The 21,016-nt window shown below is 36.4% G+C and overlaps 1 protein-coding gene across 2 annotated transcripts; it reads right to left on the bottom strand.

The window, feature by feature from the left end:
* Positions 1 to 5,671: 5,671 nt before the first annotated feature.
* On the bottom strand, positions 5,672 to 20,815 carry LOC138329397 (2-hydroxyacyl-CoA lyase 2-like). Of its 2 annotated transcripts, none has more exons than XM_069276356.1 (16): positions 20,600 to 20,815; positions 13,795 to 13,848; positions 13,418 to 13,522; positions 12,919 to 12,997; positions 12,483 to 12,574; positions 11,897 to 12,035; positions 11,374 to 11,488; positions 11,026 to 11,126; positions 10,207 to 10,316; positions 9,716 to 9,839; positions 9,492 to 9,586; positions 9,173 to 9,327; positions 8,541 to 8,678; positions 8,191 to 8,365; positions 7,693 to 7,791; positions 5,672 to 7,100 (listed from the first exon to the last, which is right to left on the bottom strand). In XM_069276356.1, the coding sequence occupies exons 1-16, from the start codon at positions 20,723 to 20,725 to the stop codon at positions 6,915 to 6,917; spliced, it is 1,893 nt and encodes a 630-aa protein (XP_069132457.1). In that variant the 5' UTR covers positions 20,726 to 20,815; the 3' UTR covers positions 5,672 to 6,914. The 2 variants fall into 2 exon arrangements, with proteins under 2 accessions (XP_069132457.1, XP_069132458.1); XM_069276357.1 differs by lacking the exon at positions 20,600 to 20,815 and adding an exon at positions 18,128 to 18,166.
* Between the last annotated feature and the right edge of the window lie 201 nt (positions 20,816 to 21,016).

The raw sequence follows: 21,016 nt of genomic DNA, 5'->3' as shown, positions 1-21,016 counted from the left end.
AACCAATATGTGACTGAGAGATTATCCTCTGATTTTTCAATGTACAGAGAACTCATGCGGAAAGACCATTTGATAATTAAATCAAATGTTAACACCAAATATATCTTATTTGAAAGGTTTTTAAAAACATCAGTTAAGTGAAGAAGTCACATGATTTAATCTACAAAATGTTGATATTGGTTGATTCATGATAGGACTTGTCTTAATTAACTTATATATGGGAATATTTTGAATAACTGTCATTGATAAAAATAATCTTTGTATATTTATCTGACCACAGGCACATGCATTTGTAAAAAAGATTGTATACTAAAGGTCGTATATATATTCTTGGCTACACTGTATAATTATATAATTAGCAATTAAAACAGCTGTTAGATTATCTTTTTGAAATACAAGTGCCTGTGATCCGATGTTGTACAAAACCTACATCAGATAGTCAGCTTATTTAAACTTCTAGTCACCTGTCATAAAGAGGACCCAAAATTTTTTATTGCCTTTGGAATGTACTTCATGTACAAAGATATTTTTGAAATCCAATTTCTATCCAATTTTAAAAGCAAACATGAAAGCATTTGTCAGCTGTTTAGTAAATGAATTAAGTAATTGATTTAGCTACATTTATTGTTGTTCTTTGAATAAATAATTGGATTTACAGTATTCAACCCAATAAGTGCCCAGGGCGTTTAAAATATTGAAAAGAATTAAAAGATGCTTAATGAGACGAAATTATTCCAAACCTATACGGTTTTGATAGTTTTGATCTTATGCCAGGCAATTGCAATGAGGCCTCAAAAAGAGAAGGTGCGCTTATTGGGTCGAATATGGTAGTTTAAATTTGACACAAGAGGGCCTTGTAAACAAACGGGGCACATATAAATTTTGGCTGTATAATTACATTCCTTGTTGATCATGATACATTATGTAAAACTGTATTTGAATTACACTGCATGCAATATAAATCATTATATTTGTGATATTAAATTTCAGTTTTATAACTTCACATTCTTTATAAACTTTGTATTTTGTTGGACAATTAATTCATGATCAAGATAATATTTCCCAAATGGTACAAGTTTTACCTTTAAAGAATTATAATTTTGCTTGTTGAATAAATCATCTTTTAAACATACTTTACTGGCCTTATTGTTCTTTTTTTGTCTATCATAACTGCAACAGTTCTTGAGGCCAATCACTAATATCAGGTCTCTAGGACATTGAGTTGATAATAAATTTAGGAATGTAACAGAAGAGGAGAAAATGTAGCAGCCAGACTGGTATGTGAAACCCGGACCTCCAAACACTAGTCGAATGCTCTACTATTTAAGTTACTGTATATTAGTGCGGTGGCTTATGTAATTACGTGAGCTTTTTCATGATGAAGTTTTACACCACATATCAAAATGTTCAGTAGGCCACCCTCTTTCAAAACAATGATGCTGTCAATTTTTTTGACAATGTGGAGTGGTCAAAGATCAAATGGTTCATATGACCCAATAGGTAAAAAGGGCAATTGAAAAATTAAACAAGAGGCCCATGGGCCTTAGCGGTCACCCGAGTTGTGATACAGAATGAAACAAAGACATATAAATACTATATATTGGCCCATCAGGCCCTTGAAATCAGTCAGTAATTTTATAATTGACTTTTCAATCTATGAAGAGTATCTGGTTTCATCAAATCTGTGAATTCAGAAGAGTTTTTAGCTCACCTGGCGTCAGTCATCTGTGGTCCGTAGTCCCTCCCTCCGTCCGTCCGTCTGTCCGTCAACATTTCCTTTAAATCGCTATTAGTCATAGAGTTCTGCATGGATTGTAACCAAATTTGGCCAGAAATATCCTTGGGGGAAGGGGAACAGAACTTGTATAAATTTTGGCTCTGACCCCCTGGGGGCAGGAGGGGCAGGGCCCAGTAGTGGAAATAGAGGTAAATCCTATAAATCGCTTCTTATCCTAGAGTTCTGCATGGATTGTAACCAAATTTGGCCAGAAACATCCTTGGGGGAAGGGGAACAGAACTTGTATAAATTTTGGCTCTGACCCACTGGGGCAGGAGGGGCGGGGCCCAATAGGGGAAATAGAGGTAAATCCTATAAATCGCTACTTGTCCTAGAGTTCTGCATGGATTGTAACCCAATTTGGCCAAAAACATCCTTGGGGGAAGGGGAACAGAACTTGTATAAATTTTGGCTCTAATCCCCAAGGGGCAGAGGGGCGGGGCCCAATATGGGAAATAGAGGTAAATCCTATAAATCACGCTACTTGTCCAAGAGTTCTGCATGGATTGTAACCAAATTTGGCCAGAAACATCCTTGGGGGAAGGAGAACAGAACTTGTATAAATTTTGGCTCTTATTTCCCAGGGGCAGGAGAGGCGGGGCCCAATAGGGGAAATAGAGGTAAATCCTATAAATAGCTACTTGTCCTAGAGCATAGCTACTTGTCCTAGAGTTCTGCATGGATTTTAACCACATTTGGCCAGAAACAACCCTGGCGGAAAGGGGAACAGAACTTGTATAAATTTTAGCGCTGATCCCCCAGGGGCAGGAGGGGCGGGACCCAGTAGGGGAAACAGAGGTAAATCCTATAAATCGCTACTTGTCCTAGAGTTCTGCATGGATTGTAACCAAATTTAGCCAGAAACATCCTCGGGGGAAGGGGAACAGAACTTGTATAAATTTTGGCTCTGACCCCCGGGGGCAGAATGGGCGGGGCCAAATAGGGGAAATAGAGGTAAATCCTATAAATCGCTACTTGACCTAGAGTTCTGCATGAATTGAAACCAAATATTACCACAAACATCCTTGGGGGAAGGGGAATATAATTTGTATAAATTTTGGCTCTGACACCCTAGGGCAGCAGGGGCAGGGCCAAATATGGGAAATAGAAGTAAATCCTATAAATTGTTACTAGTCATATAGTTCTCCTTGGATTTTAACCAAATTTGGCTCAGAAACATCCTTGGGGTTAACAGAATTCGTATAATTTTTGGCTCTGACCCCCTGGAGCAGAAAGAGTGGGGCCCAATAGGGGAATTAGAGGTAAATATTCAAATTCCTTCAGAAAAGAAACAATGAACCTGTATTCGGAACATTACTAGGCATTACAAACCAGGTGAGCGATACAGGCCCTCTGGGCCTCCTTATTTTAGTAATTTTGACCCCGTCCATCTACCCCTGGGGGTCAGCCAGGACCAATATGGATATGATGCTAAAATGCTATTGCAGGGTAATAATCCTTATAAGTTTGACTCGTTTACTATGAAAATTAAGCAAATAATGCTCATAAATGTGTTTTTCCAATATAAACTATAATAGATTTGACCCCATACTCAGGGGAAAGTCTGAGATACCAGGGTCATGAAATTCTCAATTTTTGTAAAGGGCCTTAAAAAGACTTTTTAATCTATGAAGAGTATTTGGTTCCATCAAATCTGTGAATTCAGAAGGAGACTTTTGAAATTTTAGCCATTTTGACCAATTTTAGCCCTGCCCTCTGGCCCCTGGGGCTCGGCCAGGACCAATATAGATATGATATTAACATACTATATCAGGCTAATAATTCTAACAAAATTTGACTCATTTCCTATTACAACTGACCAAATAATGTTCAAAAATGTGTTTTCCCTATATAAACTATAGTAAACTTGACCCCCTCCCCAGGGGGGAACCTGAAACCCCAGAGTCATATAATTCACAATTTTTGTAAAGGACCTTAGACTTTTCAATCTATGAAGAGTATTTGATTCTACCATTTCTGGAATTTCAGAAGATTTTTGAAGTTTCAGCCTATTTCAGCCCTTTTGGCCCCACCCCTCAGACCCCAGGGGGGCTGGGACCATATAATTCTCGATTTTGGTTGACCTTTGGCTATAGAAGGTTCCTGCAAAATTTCATCAAATTTGGTTCAGTAGTTTTGGAGAAGAATTTGAAAAGTAAATCGTTTATCGCCATACGACGACGCACAATGCACGGCGCATGACGGACGACGGATGACGAATGTCTATGGACAAAAGGCGATTAGAACAGGTAGTCTCAAATGACCTTAAAATGATGGGGCGCTGAATAAGACCTAATTGTGCTAAAATTTCTCAAAATTATTGCACAGACTAAAAGCCATAATTAATATAGAAAAAAAATCAAATAGAAAAATATTCATGGTTTTCATAGTCTCAGTCCGCGTTTAAGTCCATCTAGGTAAAATTAAGGGCTCAAAAAGGGGGGGGGGGCAGTTATTTCATTTCATTTAATGAATTATTTTCTCATATATAATCATCAGTGATGGTAAATGATCAATTCAGGAATTGTTCCAGAAGTTGTAACCGACAGAACATTTTATTTTAGCTCACCTGGCCCAAAGGGCCGGTGAGCTTGTGTCATGGCGCAGCATCCGTCCGTCCGTCAACGTTTCTTTCAAAACGCTACAAGTCAAAGAGTTCTGCATGGATTCTAACCAAATGTGTCCAGAAACATCCTTGGGGAAGGGGAACAGAGTTTGTATCAATTTTAGCTCTGACCCCTCAGGGGCAGGAGGGGTAGGGCTAAATCGGGAAATAGAGGTTATTCCTTTAAATCGCTACTAGCCATTGAGTTCTGCATGAATTCCAAATTTGGTCAGAAACATCCTTGGAGGAAGAGGAACAGAGTTTGTATAAATTATAGCTCTGAAACCCCCGGGGCAAGAGGGGCAAGGCCCAGTAGGGGAATAGAGGTAAATCCGTTAAATGCTACTTGTTTTAAAGTTCTACATGGATTGTAACATAACTTGGCTAAAAACATCTTTGAAGGAAGGGGAACAGAGTTTAAATTTTGGCTCTGATCCCCAGGGAGCAGGAAGGGCAGGGCCCAATAGGGGAAATAGAGGTATCTCCTTCAAATTGCTACTATATAGTCATAGAGTTCAGCATAGATTGTAACCCAATTTTGCCTGAAACATCCTCTGGGGAAGAGGAATAGAGTTTATATATATATTGACGACCCCCTGGAGCAGAAAGAGTAGGGCCAACAGGGAATTTCTAGAGGTGAATCTTTAAATTCCTTCAGAAAAGAAACATTGATCCTGTATTCAAAACATTACTTGGCATTTCAAACCAGGTGAGAGATACATGCCCTCTAGGCATCTTGTTGTATGAATTGAATCTAAATTTGATTTCAATGGGGCCTTGAAAAATCCTTAAAAATCCTTGAATTTGTTTTGGAATTTTTGTACAAACCATGGCACTTAAATCACTAATCAGATTCTTAAAATTTATAAATGATGGGAGTTAGAATTTGTGAAATATTAAATAAATCTATACTGGAGCTGAAGATGTAAAGAATACCTGAGGGGTGAGGACCACTGAATAATTAACAATTTTGTTGAAAATTTCGCCATGAATGTTAAACTTGGTGCATCATCACTTCAGACCTCAAAACAATAGGATTGTTGACAAGAGATGGATGTCCAAGACTGAGCCTAACTTGATTTGACCTTTTCTACTTCAAGAATATAAGTTCCGTTCACTCGATTATAGCTCTTCTACTTCTGGAAGCTCTTCTGTCTATAGGTTGGAAGATCTTGTGAGAAGACGAGGATTCTCTTCTTAGAAGAGCGCAAATTGAGTTGAGCTTCGGGTGTATTGGTCCAATCAAAGTCATTAAAACATTTATCTGTCGCAAGTTAAAACACAAATAATTTGTTTGTAATCAAAAATTATTTAATCTCTAATAATGATCATTGCTTCAACATTTACGCTGTGAATAGGATACAAAACATTATTGCTACTCCCATAACATTACTTCACTAGTCAACAGATTCATTATTGCCATCAATAACCTATATTGTCTACTTTTATTGTTAGAAATTGAAAATGCATGATTTCCCGTGAATTATTACCAAAGAAAAAAAATTCAATTTTTCCCCTGCAAAGTTAAGCAAGTATTCACTATATATCCAGTATGTGACCATATAGGACACAATGCAATGGTTCTCAAAACTTTCTCATCATGCTAATTGGACCGAGAGTGTATTTCATGCAAGTTAATTTAAGCTCTAGAAAGAGATATTACATAGGACGAATCTTTTAACTAGATGGAACACATCCATACATTTTGTTACCATACCTTCAAAAATTAAAAATCTCCCTTACTCCAACTACAAGAGTATCACTTTTACTCAAATTACGCCCATCACTGATAATTTTAAACACACATTCATGCATATTAATTCAATTGCACTCAGAATATTTGTTCGTAAACATAGATCAACATCACTGTTCTATCATATCACAAAAAGTAAAGCTGTGACTTGTGGTTCTGTTTCTGATGATGACAAAATCCCAGCGAAAGGAATTTTGTAATAATTATCATATACTATATAAAACAAGAAAGTAAATACAGGACTGGCGAATACAACAAAAAAGCATTTACAAATACCTTGTTATTCTTCACGTTACCTTCAAAATGTACTAATTAAACTGATGATTTATTTCAAGTGGATGTTTTGATTTAGTAAAGTTGTAATTTAAATAAATGCACAATGAACTCATTGTCAACCCGTAAACGTCCACAGAATAGATGCAGAATTTATATACATTGCTGTACCTGTTTTTGCTTTAAATCTTCTCATAGATCCATGATTAAAAATTGTGATACATGTGTATATGAAAATGAAAAATATCACAGAAATGTCTTTGTTCAACAGTCACTTGTACGTCATCACAGACTTATAGCTCCAGAATCCAAGAGTTCTACTTTCATTACATACATGATATCTACCCTGGCACCCCAGAATAGTTAATGCAATAGAACCTACGATAAACTTTCCCGAATTTACTTGGATCTCAAAAGTAAATTGCACACGAAAGAATTTCAAAGAACATGATCTGTACTGAGAGTAAGGCGAAGATTTCTGTGAATCGTTGTTCCGACCAGGAATGTTATACAGAAATACTGCCCTCCCTGAAGTTGGTTTTTCCAATGAGAGCATTAACCAACACACTATGTCCATCCCGACTCTGTTTTACAGCCTCCTCCAGCACCTCTTTGATTTTATCCTCATTTGATCGGTCCAGTCTCATTCCTTTACCTCCATATCCGACAGCGACAGTTTCATAATCAGTGAACTGGATAAAAGAACATTTGATTCATTCTTAATGGAAATAACATAGTCACTAAATCAAGATATATCAAAATAATTCTTTATTGTTTCATAAAAAGGACATTACGGCAAATCTAATTACACTATCACATTTTTCGCAAGCCAAAGTCACATATGGACAGGCACCTACATCGCAAGCCAAAGAAATTATATTTAGACAAGAACATGCACCTAATAACGTAAACACACTACTGTGTATTTGAGAAGTTCTATACAAAATTTTCTTTACTTCACCGGCAAGGGACAGGGTTCGGCATACAAAACATCAGACCACAATGTGTAATAGCGGACAGCAAACAAGTTTGAATATTTCACATACATTTCACTACAGTGGGCTTTCCTAGCATATACCAGTAAAACCAACTAATCTAATTTCCATTAGAACTGGTTTGTTTCTGATATATATCAAAATTTTAATGTACTCTTAGACTGAATTGTCCCTTTAAATTAATAGATAACTGAACATTTTGTTTAATTGTTTGATCTGAAAAATTCAGGACAACAAATCACAGTAGTTTTAATGTCATTAATGAACATTTAATTTGATAACTACTCACTGCCAGTTTACATGCCACACTGCTACCAAACATGGGCGCCTGTTCCCTCTCAATCTGTGTCCAGCCAGCATCGTTACCAACCAAGGCAATCACTGGTAACTGTTGGAATAAAAATAAACTGACGTTCATCTTCTTTTAAATTATTTCACAATTCAGAAATCAAAATTTGACATTATAGCATTTTGCTCAAAAACTAATCCAACCTTTCTATTACCTTACAACATGAGATTCATTTTTTTAGATTATTTGTTGATTTAGAAACCAAAATATGACTTTATATCTTTTTATCCAAATTCAATCCAATTTTTCCATTACCTTACAACAAAACCTGAACTAAGTAAAAGATTTGTTCAAATCCTTCCTAGTTTTTTTAACACTTGACAACCCACATCTTGCATAAAAAGTCACACAGATAGAATCACTATTATATGTATAAAAGTCTCTTCTTGTTATACCAGCAGTAACCTGTATAATTACAAGGTTTTGTCTTTCTGTTACCTTATGTCGTGTGAAGGTATCAAACTCAGCCACACTGTAACCGAGGGAACCATCACCATAAATAATCCACACATCACAATCAGGACGACACAATTTGGCCCCCAACGCAAACCCACCACCAACTCCTAGAGTTCCAAATGCACCAGGATCAAGCCAGTGAAGAGGTCCCCTGGGCCTGTGGTAGACAAAGGGGAATATGCACAAGTCTAATAGAATAATAATCATCTAGATCAAATGTAGGTATAACTATTAGGATCGTTTTTTGGATATGATATTAGACTAGCTAAGTAAAATTTAAAATTGGATTTAAAGAAAATCTGGTGGATACAGAAATAGTAGTGAAGGTTTACCTGAGAATGTACGAAGCAGTCGCCACAAAGTCACCCCCGTCAGCCACCATCACTGTGTTATCTCCCATTACTTCCTCGGCAACATGGAGAACCTTGAGTGGATTCAGGTGAACGTCTGTTACTTCCTTAGCTTTCTCTCTACAATATAAATCAGTGTTAATATTTAAAATCAAACAAAAAATATGCATATTATTTTACACTTACAGAAATAGCTTATTATTTTTCCCTTAAATCTCTATTTTGTTTAATATTTATCAGAAAACTATTTTTCCATATACTTATAACCCTCAACATTAATATGATCTTTCACCTAGGCCTAGAAATGAATGATATAGCTAATCCACCTGTGGGTTTTTCCCCCTAGTTTGTTGACTTTCCATACATAGTTATGATTGAACATCAAGAATCATTTCTAATGAACAAATTCATAACCTTAAGTACCAGGTAATGGTATTAGTAAACTCTAACTAATGTCTTTTCAATAATCAACCTTTTTTGTTGTCATCAGATTTCATTAAATTCAGATATGTTGCCTTCAGAAAGTTATCTCCCTTGGTTTAGTTTGATATGGTTTTGCAGAACCTGACATCTCTAAACAGAACTCAACATACAAAGAGGGCATATTTACTTACGTGTTAGCCTTTTCCTTCACAGTGTCTTTCTCCTTGAGCTGATTAAGCCAATCCTGGTCACACTTGTATCCCTTTAGTCCTCGTGCAATTTCCACAACATAGCTGGCCGCATCTGCCTCTACTGCCACAGTTGGCTTCCAGAACATGTCAGAGTTCTATCAAAACACAAACATAACATTTATGCTTTACCTGTTATTTTTTCCTCTTATCCTGCCTTAGAAAATACAAAAGAATAGCACTACAGTGGTAATGTTTTACTTTGTTCTGATATGCAACGTTCAATCAAATTTCTTGAATCTTTTTTAATCGTGTCGTATACCTTATAAAGCTGTTCTTTACACCTGTTGATGGCAATGATTTTGGACTTCCTGCTCAGTACTCTACCATAACCAAGTCTAAAGTCTGCCACAGAACCTGCAAAGGGATAACATTTATTAAAACTTTTCTTTTCACTCTATCTTAATTTCTGTATAAATAATAACTTATTTTGCAGAGTACCTAATTACAGTTAATTGATTTTAGAGACCTTACAGAGCATCTTACCTGCCATAATAACAACATCTGCCTCTTTGAGTGCCTCCCCTCGTTTCTGACGAGCCTGAATGGAGCTGTGTTTACCCAGCAGACCTCTGGCCATACCACCAAGGAAACAAGGCACGCCTATATCCTATAACGAAACATGTCTTCTAATAAAACGAGATACAGTGCAAGCAATATCTGTACAACAAAATCAAGAAAAGGTATTTCTACCTGCATTTTGTGGGGTTTTTTCTTTTTAATATTAGAAATTCTTTTACTTCATATGAAATGCCATTCCATTACTTTAGGTTTATGGTGTACACTTTTGTGCAAATTTCAAAAATGACCTTTAGCCAATACATATTGAAGATGGAACACATTTTGTATACATTTTGTATACCAAAGTGATTGATACTTCATTAGAGATATCCCCAGGCATATGTATGGAGGGGGGGGGGTAGTATCATGTCCCCATCTACAGTATGATTACATTGTAGGTGACCCCTAAGACCTACCTCCAGTGCCTTCCTCAGCTCCTCCACGGGGACAGGGGGAAGAGTGGCCTGACTTCCAATCAATATAACAGGCTTTTTGGCCTTGGATAGCAGTTCTATGCCCTTTTGTACTAAACAATTTAAAATAAAATGTGTTATGAAATACTCTGGTTTAAATTAACCTTACAAAATAATATATATATACATGTTGATTTTGATGATTTGTTCATTTTCTAAGAAATACAGTGGAACTCGGTTAATACGAACTCGAAGGGACCGAGATAAAACTTCCAGTTATCTGAGTGTTCGAATTAAGCGAGTTCTCGTGTCTACTGGCTATCTCTTTACTTGGTATATATAGACTAGTTCCATGTCGTAAAACAATGTGAACAAGTGAGATGTCAAAATCGCAAATGGTAATTGCAAAATTATAACAAGAAGACCTCGATATATATTTTGAAATGTCGTTCTACGGCATATTTATGAAAAAGAAATCAGCATTTTCGGCTGTCTCGTTGTCCAAATAATCTCACTTCGAGTTACTAGACCATTTTATGTATGATTTTTGTCATTCGGACCCAAAATTTACTTCGTATTATCCGAGTTCTTCGAGTTTTCCAAATTCGAATTATTTGAGTTCGTAACAACCAAGTTCCACTGTATAAAGATTTTTACAGTAAATTATCTCCCCTTAATTATCTCACCAAATACCAATACAAAATTATTTCAATAAAAATAAATGAAAATATTTTTATAAATTACACATATCAAAACTGGATTCCACAATGAAACAGTTTTTATACATTAATGCAAACAACATTTTGGATATTAAACTGATACCTTGAGATGACGATGGTTTTTTAATGTCTGTTGCTAATGGACTCATATCCCTTTCCTCAAACGCTCCAGCAAAAAGATTTGATAAGTAGTTTGAAAGATACCTGAAAGTTCATATTAAAAATAAATTTTTCTGTATATAGTATAATACATCTGCAGAAATAGCTTTCAGATTTCAGTATGAAATGAAAGAATATTATGATCTTTTTAAAATGATAATTTATCCATCATTTCATTTTGAGAATACATTTGTGTTCTGTATGCAGCCAGTGCCATTAAGAATGTGTCAGTATAGGTGGATACCAAGAGCATCCAGAGAAAAACCTCACTTTAAAACTATATACCACCTACCAGTTTGTTATCTTCTGCATCAGGCTAAGTTTGCCCTTCTCTTTGATGCCAATCTCTTTACTGACAGTCTGATAGGGGTACAGGCTGTCTATAGGAAACTCCACAAACACAGGTCCTGTGGGATAAACAGAATCACTTCAATAAATCTCAGGTTCCAAATGTCAGTTAAAATTACCTGGTATACTGTTACATAGAACAGTTAATTCTTACATTTTTTACGACAATGTCAAGATTTCTGGATTAATCTGGTCTTGCTTTTGAATTATGTTTTTCAGTAAAATGGTTTTATTTAACATCCTTAAATGACCCCGGTTGTTAATAGAATGTTAAACCTACTAAACAAAACCAAACTAATTTACTTTATCTAGTCTGAACTTTAATTAAGGTGTAAACTTGGCTATATTTGTATAATGTACCTATAATTAGAAAACAAATAGCCTTGACCTTAACATTATTGCAAGTTCAAAACTGGACTATATGTAATCTACATATCCATAATTAATGACCTTGACCTTGACCTTACCTGGTGTCCCAGACTGGGCTATTTTAAGTGCCTTCTGTAGAGTAGGGACAATGTCCCTTATTTTAGTAACAGTAGCACAGTATTTACACAGCGGTTTAAACAGTGACATCTGATCAATGTCCTGCAGTGCTCCTCTACCCTAAAATAGAACCAAAAAGAAAATCACAAGTCAGTAACTATATATCGCCATGGTAACACTATATGCTCCGATGTTAAAGGCTTCATATACGTAACAAATTGGGATGGTGATAAAACCTACTGACAAGCATAAATTTATACTTCTCTCTATCATATACGTTAATAGTCCACTAAACCTGCCTATATTATTAGGCTATTTTTAAATTTGCCAAATATATATTCTATATATTTGGCAATTTTTTTTTAAAAAAGGCCTAATAATATAAGCAGGTTTAGCGGACTAATACGTAAAAAGAAAAAGAGAAAAACTTAGCATTATTATCAATTTTCACTTGAGATGTACAATCTAAGAATCAATCAGTGATTCTATAATGAGATGTTGAGTTATATGTGTCTAATATATGTTATATTACCGTAGCTAAAATCACAATGAAAGTAAAACCTGTACCTTGAGAAGCGTAGCAGCCGCCCCGCCTATCAACAATACTGGTGACTCGGCCATCTGAGCATTCTTTACAGCAGTAACAGTGTTAGTCAGTCCTGTAAGCAGTTTAACAGGTTTAATGAGTCATTGTTTTCTTTACATCTGAGTGGAGTTTAGCCAAATAATTTTCATTGGAATTTTCCAAATTTTACTAGACAGGACCGGTACTCCTTTTAGGAGTTTAGACAAATGATTTCCCTGAGAATTTTACCAGTCAAAACTTATATATGATACACACATTTTTTTCTGTGTAAGTATGTAAGACATTTAATTAATCTCTTATGAATTCACCATTTCTGAACCTTAAAACTAAATCAACTGGCTTTTTAAGTGACCAGTGTAAAATTTGCCTTGAAAAATGTCTTTTTGAAGGATCATCTCTCTACATGTATACACTAACCTGGCCCAGCAGTAACAGCAGCCACACCGACAGTCCCAGACATTCTGGCCACAGCATCAGCGGCAAATACAGCCGTCACCTATGTATTTAAACAATAAATCTCATTCAAAAGTCATTCTCTGAAAAAGTAACTAAATAATCCCTACCCTTAAGTGTCAATCCCAGAGATTTCACAGGTAATCAGTTTAGAGCTACATGTACGATATTTTGTGATAAGCTCATGAAACAGTCATTCATGTACACAGCAATACTTTCCACTTTAATGTCAAGATGTCAGTGTCGTGGCAAAAATTTATAAATAAGAGGGATGTTACTTATTAAATTTATGAATATTTAACACACATTGTATAGATAACAAAAAAATACAATTTACCAGTCCAGTAATTGTGACATAATATTTTGACATGAATATTATGACATCACAATCACTGAAAGGTGAATTGTATTTTACCAACGCTATATTGGTATCTCTAAGCTCACTTATTATGCTATAGCTTACCTCATGTCTAGTATCCACCACTCGGATGCCAACTTTTTCACAGGCCACAAGTATGGGAGATATGTGTCCTCCAACCAGTGTAAACACATACTTCACTCCATGAGCCTGAAAGATAAAGGCATGTCATTCATAACCATTGGATGTCTTTCCTTCACTGACACACACATAATGTAAACATATCTACCACCTAGACTGACAAAATAGTCTTTCTTATACAGATTGAATTTTATATTTGGTTCTTTTCTATATAAATGTATATAATTAAGATGCATACCATTTCACTTGCACAGAAGTTATTTTCAGGTGAGCCATTACCAAAACCATTGGGCAAAATGCCTATGAAGAACTTAGTAGAAATTATGAATTAAGTATTTTACCTTTAAAACATCACCAACAACATCACCACCATTGCGTTTGATGTTTTTGTCAACCTTCAACAGAAAAAAAACAGACAATATAGAGTTCATGTATATACATTTACTTAGATTATGTGTATATTAAGATGTTTCATATGACATAATGTTGAAACAAGAGGCCCAGAGGGCCTGTATCGCTCACCTGGTTTTTTGTTAGTAATTATCACAATACTCTGACAATTAGAAAAATAAGCAAAATTGACTCCCAAAGTTGAATTTTGAATCACAACCATACAATGATGCTATTGATACCATACAAATATGCTATCCAATACATAGGTTCAGAGACAAAATAATTTATATGAAAATAGTAGCCTAATTGACCATTTTGACCTTGCATCTATTGCCGTTTAAGGCCCCGGGGGTCAGCCCTATCATTTGTACAATTTCAAATCCCAACCCTATTAGGATGCTACCATTGCATTATAAGTGCTCTTCCATTCTTAGTTGCAGAGAAGAAGTCGTTTATATGGAAATAGCCAAATTGACCCCTTTTGACCCCACCCTTCAGGCCCCGGGGGGTCAGCCCCATCATTTGCAAAATTTTGAATCCAAACCCTATAAGGATGTAACCATTGCATTATGAGCGCAATCCCATGTTAAGTTGCAGAGAAAAAGTCATTTATATGGAAATTGACCACTTTTGACCCCGCCCCTCAGGCCCCCGGGGGTCAGCCCTATCATTTGCTCAATTTGGAATCCCCAGCCTACAAGGATGCTACCATTGCATTATGGGTGCTATACCATGCTTAGTTGCTGAGAAGAAGTCATTTATATGGAAATAGCCAAAATGACCCCTTTTGACCCCGCCCCTCAGGCCCCTGGGGGGTCAGCCCTACCATTTGCCCAATTTTGAATCCCTAGCCTACAAGGATGCTACCATTGCATTATGGGTGCTATACCATGCTTAGTTTCAGAGAAGAAATTGTTTATATGGAAATAGCCAAATTGACCCCTTTTGACCCCGCCCCTCAGGGCCCTCGGGGGGTCAGCCCCATCATTTGCACAATTTGGAATCCCCACCCTATAAGGATGCTACCATTCGTTATGGGTGCTATCCCATGCTTGGTTTCAGAGAAGAAGTCATTTATATGAAAATAGCCAAATTAACCCCTTTTGACCCCGCCCCTCAGGCCCCCCGGGGGTCAGCCCCATCATATGTACAATTTTGAATCCCCACCCTATAAGGATGCTACCATTGCATTATGGGTGCTATCCCATGCTTGGTTTCAGAGAAGAAGTCGTTTATATGGAAATAGCCAAATTGACCCCTTTTGACCCCGCCCCTCAGGCCCCCCGGGGGTCAGCCCTATCATATGTACAATTTTGAATCCCCACCCTATAACGATACTACAATTGCATTATGAGTGCTATCTCATGCTTAGTTTCAGAGAAGAAGTCGTTTATATGGAAATAGCCAAATTGACCCCTTTTGGCCCCACCCCTCAGGCCCCCGGGGGGTCAGCCCCATCATTTGTACAATTTTCAGTTAGTAGCCCATAAGGATGCTACCAGTCAAATTTTGTTGAAATCCGACCAGCGGTTATGGAGAAGAAGTCGATTGTTGACGGACGCCGGACGCCGGACGCAGGACGCCGGACGACGGACGCCGGACGCTGCGGTATCCCATAAGCTCACCTCGGTCCTTTGGACCAGGTGAGCTAAAAAATATACTGATGATGCAATATAAATCTTAGAATTTAACGCCATCAATTAATGTATTATTACTAGTCAATGGGATATATGAAGCAGTCACCTGATGATCCAAGAGTTTACCATATTATACAATTATCAACCTATTTTTAGGTGAATACAGTAAGTTATCAACCCTAGAAAGTGATATGTCCCCAGGCTAGTGGCCGAGGGTTATATCACTTCCAATATTTATAAATGTTCTTTTTAGTGTGAAGTTTATCCATTACACTTGTAATTTACAGTAAATATCCAATTGCTTCCTACTAATGTTATCGCTTCATCAACTGCTCATCTGAACCTTTTTCATAAATTGAAGTTTGCAGTTTATCACTGTTGATCGCAGTAAACTTGCTGCCTTCTGCCATATATGTTGCCAACTATAATAACAACGTCACAATAAATTATCCCGACGTCATGAGATTAGGAAACTCCTGTTACGCTATATTTGGGTATGGCTCAACCTCAAAAGTGATTATGATGCCACATCTAAAGGGAGTTTCCCTCTATCTGTTTTTGACACAGGTCTGAGTCCATTAACCTTGTGTGCTTTTCGCCGCCGATTTCTGGGTTGATATCACAATTGATGAATACTTCTGAGAAACGTATCGGCCAATCAATACAGTAAAAACAGCAGTCAAATATTAATTGACAATGTTTAACTAATATAGTACATCTATAGTATAGTATACTATAGTATATCTATAGACATAATCCTCATAATTACAACTCAAAATGCAGCCACATCCTCAACATTCCAAGGGTTACCATACTTTGGTAATTTCACCTATAAACTATGCCGTAGCAAACCTGAATGATTTGTCTGCGACAACAGGTTAGCAGCTAAAGGAGTAGATATGATAGGACCAGTATTTGGTCTTAATTTTTCAGGCCGAAAAAAATTAACTCTGATCCCCATCTATTTCATATCAATAAATACTCTCATACTTGCCATTCATCAAAACATAATTTTTTATAACCATGTACACGATGTGTCCCACCTATGACGTCATCAAATTGATGATTTTTCTCTTCTCGCCAAATTTTGCTAGAAATTCATCATCTTTAGGTTAGAAAAGGCTTGAAATGGATTTGGCCGCCACCTTGGAGCAACTTTAAATTTTGCATGGATATGCGTAAATACACGATACACAACGTGTGAAAATCTCTTTCTGCTCCACGAAGGCGGCCACATTCATTTTTAGAGAAAACCACTCAAAAAGTATGATTTTTCAAGGATTTTTGTGAAAAATGGCGGGAAACTGCATGTTGATGATGTCATAGTGAACATAATTGGAACATGCGGGATATTTTCGAGATGTAATGTGTTAGCAAATGTATTCAACTGTTATATGGCAAAATATGTTGTTCTTTACTGGATAATTAATTTTGAGGCCATATTCAAGTCTTAACGTACCTTCTCCTTTAGTCATTTGAGGTACTTTGTAGTTGGCTGTCGCTCTCTGTAATATTCAAGACAAGAGGCCCATGGGCCTTAACGGTCATCTGACTATTTGTACAATACAACATAGTCGTTTAAAGATTTTAGCCTATTTGACCCCCATGACCTTGAATGAAGATCAAGGTTATTCATTTGAACAAACTTGATAGACCTTCATCCAAGCATGTTAGGGGCCCAATATCAGGTCTCTAGGCCTCTTAGTTATTGACAAGAAGTTGTTTAAAGGATTTTAGCTTATTTGACCTCTGTGACCTTGAATAAAGGTCATAGTCATTCATTTGAACAAACTTGGTAGCCATTCATCCCAGCATGCCACAGGCTCAATATCAGTACCCTTGGCCTTCTGGATCTTGAGAAGAAGTCGTTTAAAGATTTTAGCCTTTTTGAACCGTGTGACCTTGAATGAAGGTCAAGGTCATTCATTTGAACAAACTTTTAATTGGTTGTCATTCATCCCAGCAAGCTACAGGCCAAATATCAGTCCCCTTGGCCTTTCCATTATTGAGAAGAAGTCGTTTGAATGAAAAGTTACGCACGGGGCACTTCGGGTAAGATGACCTTAAAATGTCTGTTGGCCTGTGATTGGTCTTTTTTTTCTTCTCCTGAACTGCCTTCATTATTTTGTTATGATTTTAAGGGCTATTGGACGTCACTATCGACATTTTGGAGGTTGTGAGGCGTAATTTGTCAAACAAGCTATTAACTGCACGGAATGCTCTAATATTTTCCTCACTTCATTTAAAATACATACATAAACGTTGAAACTCAACATTTATGACAAAAAATACTTTGTAACAACAAAAATCTAACTTTTTTCGATGTTAAGCAAACAAACACCCTTCCATACATGTTCAGTGTTATTGTGGTTACATGTATTTACCGAGTTTTGTTTACTTTTCGCCTGTGCAAGCTACACGCTAGTTTGACTTTTGGACACATTTGCCGTACACACAAGCAATATACCAAGTTTTGTTTACTTTTCGCCTGTGCAAGCTACACGCTAGTTTGACTTTTGGACACATTTGCCGTACACACAAGCAATGTGGGACGGTTCACGTGGCTGGAAGTAAAAACCTAATACAACATAATCTATGCCAATCTCACACAAATCCTTTGCAAAGGATGACATAAGGTAAATACCTTGCAATCAACACATGCCGGCATCCACAATTACGTGTCAGTCGTCGGCATGCTTTTTACTTTCACTTTCTTTTTGCCATCTTGCTGTTTATGTCATTAAAAATACTAAGCCACGGCGGTGTCTTCGAAGGGAAATATTCAGTGAAACGACTCATCACAGCTACACAAGTATTTACCGTGTTTTATTTATTTATACATAACATTATTTTACCGTCAAATGTCGACCCGATATGAGTTTATCAATAATACATGATCTTAATTTTGCTATGATATATTGGGCAGCCATTTCCGATTTACGTACTTTCGGTTTCCAAGGGTATACCACAGGTTATGATTGTGTGTTGAAAATGTAGGGAGCGGTATTTTCGTGTTTTGCAATATATTTACCCATTCATGTATCAATACCATCATCACTATTAGTTTAGAAAGTAGGATTATTGTTATAATTTCTTCACACAATTTACCCTAAATGGCCTCATACGAACTATTCTTATGGAATCAACATGTCTGTCCCGTGAAGCCATTTTTTCGGCTCAAGTTTAGGGTCTGTTATTTACGATGGCCGAGAGCAGCCTGCCATTATCTTTTATAAAATAAAAATGTCATGACACTTTTTAGTCGAAAAGTGTCGGGCAAATATTTTTTTGATAAAAAAAATCTGTCATGACACTCTTTTCAGTCGAAAAGTGACATGACATTTTTTGCTCAATTAAGGTATATGGAATTTTTAGGAGTATACGAGTATCCTATTTCAGCTGTGCTTTCTCACGGTCATCAGGTTTTGTGGGATACCTTAGAGCTGATAAAACCGTTGTAATTAATTTGCCAGGGTTCAGGTACGCATAGCAGCACATTGTTTTATAGCAACATTCAGTGTTTAGAAGACTATCCAGCATGTACATGTAAGTATCAACATCGTTGTTTTTAAATAGCACCAAATTAAGCAATAAAGTTTCTATGACATTAAAAAAGTCGTTTATTTTTTAAACTGGGCAACGAGATGTTGAAAGTCCCAATATCAAATGCATTTCAAAAATCCTCAGGTAAGCACTCCCCATTGAATGTTACACTATAAAGTTTGTCAAACAGGACGCTTTTTACAATGCACTTTTGCATTTTATATGTGATTTATCAACCTTGCACTTGTAATTACTTGCCGTAGAACTTAGAGTACCAGACAATAAAAACTAACGAATCATTCATGTGTAATCAATCGTTACAGGAGACTCTGGTGGAAAGAATACTAATTTTCTTTTTTCTGAATAAAATATATTTAATTATAGGGAACTATGCTACGAATATATATTATTTCAATAATGTAACTAGCATTAGTCATATAATAATTACAGATATTTTGGATACTGAGTAACATTTCTCCAGATATACATTCAGAAGTAAAACGATAACGTACATGTTGCATGAAATATTACACCTACACACTATGAAAGTTCAAATTCTGCTTTTTATTTTGTTAATCAGCATTGTATAAATAGTCTCTCATCTCATAGGTACAGCACGATATATATCGGGAATTATCATTTTTCCTATTTCATATTGTGATAAATACTGTTGTTTGCCGCGTTTACCTTCGGTGCTGTATCGCATTGACATTCCTCTCATTCCTCTACCTCATAGTAAAAAATGTGTCATGACACTTTTTGACTAAAAAGTGTCATGACAGATTTTTTTTTATTAAAAAATTATTTGCCCGACACTGTTCGACTAAAAAGTGTCATGACATTTTTATTTTATAAAAAATAATGGCAGGCCGCTCTCGGCCATCGTAGTTATTTTAGTATATGGTGTTATCATTAAATTCTAAAAATAAATTTGCATAGATTCAAGATATGATAGGATAATTATTTATATTTTAGACCATAACATATAGTGGTGTCTTAGAATTTCGCACACTTCTGTAATTTGATTTTAATTTAGTTTAAAATTAAATTGGAATATATAGCAATTTTTTGACAACACCATTATGTTCTTTACTTGATTTTAGACATATGGTGTGCTAATAATTGGAATCCTCAAGTTAAAAAGTCTCATTTTAGGTATTCTGTATATATACCCGCATACCAACTGACATAGTCAAGTCCAATCGCCCTTGATAATAGTCCTGCTGTGGATAATACGACAATTACAGTAACTCCTGGAGTATCAAAGATGCTGTCTGAAGTGATGGCAGTTGTATATTGGTCATGCAGCTTAACATCCATCACAATAACAGGGCTCATTTTAGAATGGGTAGCCTTAAATTTGGCCCCCATTTTAATTTTTTATCTGGTTTTTTTTTTTTTTTTTTTAGACCCTTATGAATTGTCAAAAACTTAAAAGCATCTGCAATCGTCCGTACATTTATTTGTTGTGGTAGTGAACCAACGACTCCGGGTTTACGTTTCTGTCACGATCGACTCCTTCTAACGAGTATAACTTAATTTGTTAGCATTCGGCCAATAGGACTACTCGAACCTTGTGAAAGAGTTGATAAAGGATCCCGAATCGCTTGAGAAACATGAATGTTCCCAAAGCTGCAGCTGACAGTCCTACTGGCACAAGCGTGGATGTTTTAAAAACTCTGTCCGCCATGCCATCCATCCTAAATTTCTTTTTCTAAAAACTGCAAATAGATTTCCGACCGGTGGACTTCAACCTGCAACAATCCCTTCCGGATATCGAAAATAAGATAAGGCCTAACTACTCGATAATAAACAATATACAGGAAGTTCATATTTTAGGCCATTTTCGATTATGCGGTTTGACTGGTTGGACCTATGGACTACTAGTTGTTCGTTTATTAATTAAAGACTGACCTGGTGATTTTATATTGTTTTCAGACGAGCTTTGACAAAGCCCTCACAGGCCTGAAGGTCCGTCAGGATTTGTACT

This window comes from Argopecten irradians, chromosome 8 (genome assembly GCF_041381155.1).
Source record: "Argopecten irradians isolate NY chromosome 8, Ai_NY, whole genome shotgun sequence".
Lineage (NCBI taxonomy): Eukaryota > Metazoa > Mollusca > Bivalvia > Pectinida > Pectinidae > Argopecten > Argopecten irradians.
This window is presented reverse-complemented; position numbering and strand designations above follow the sequence as displayed.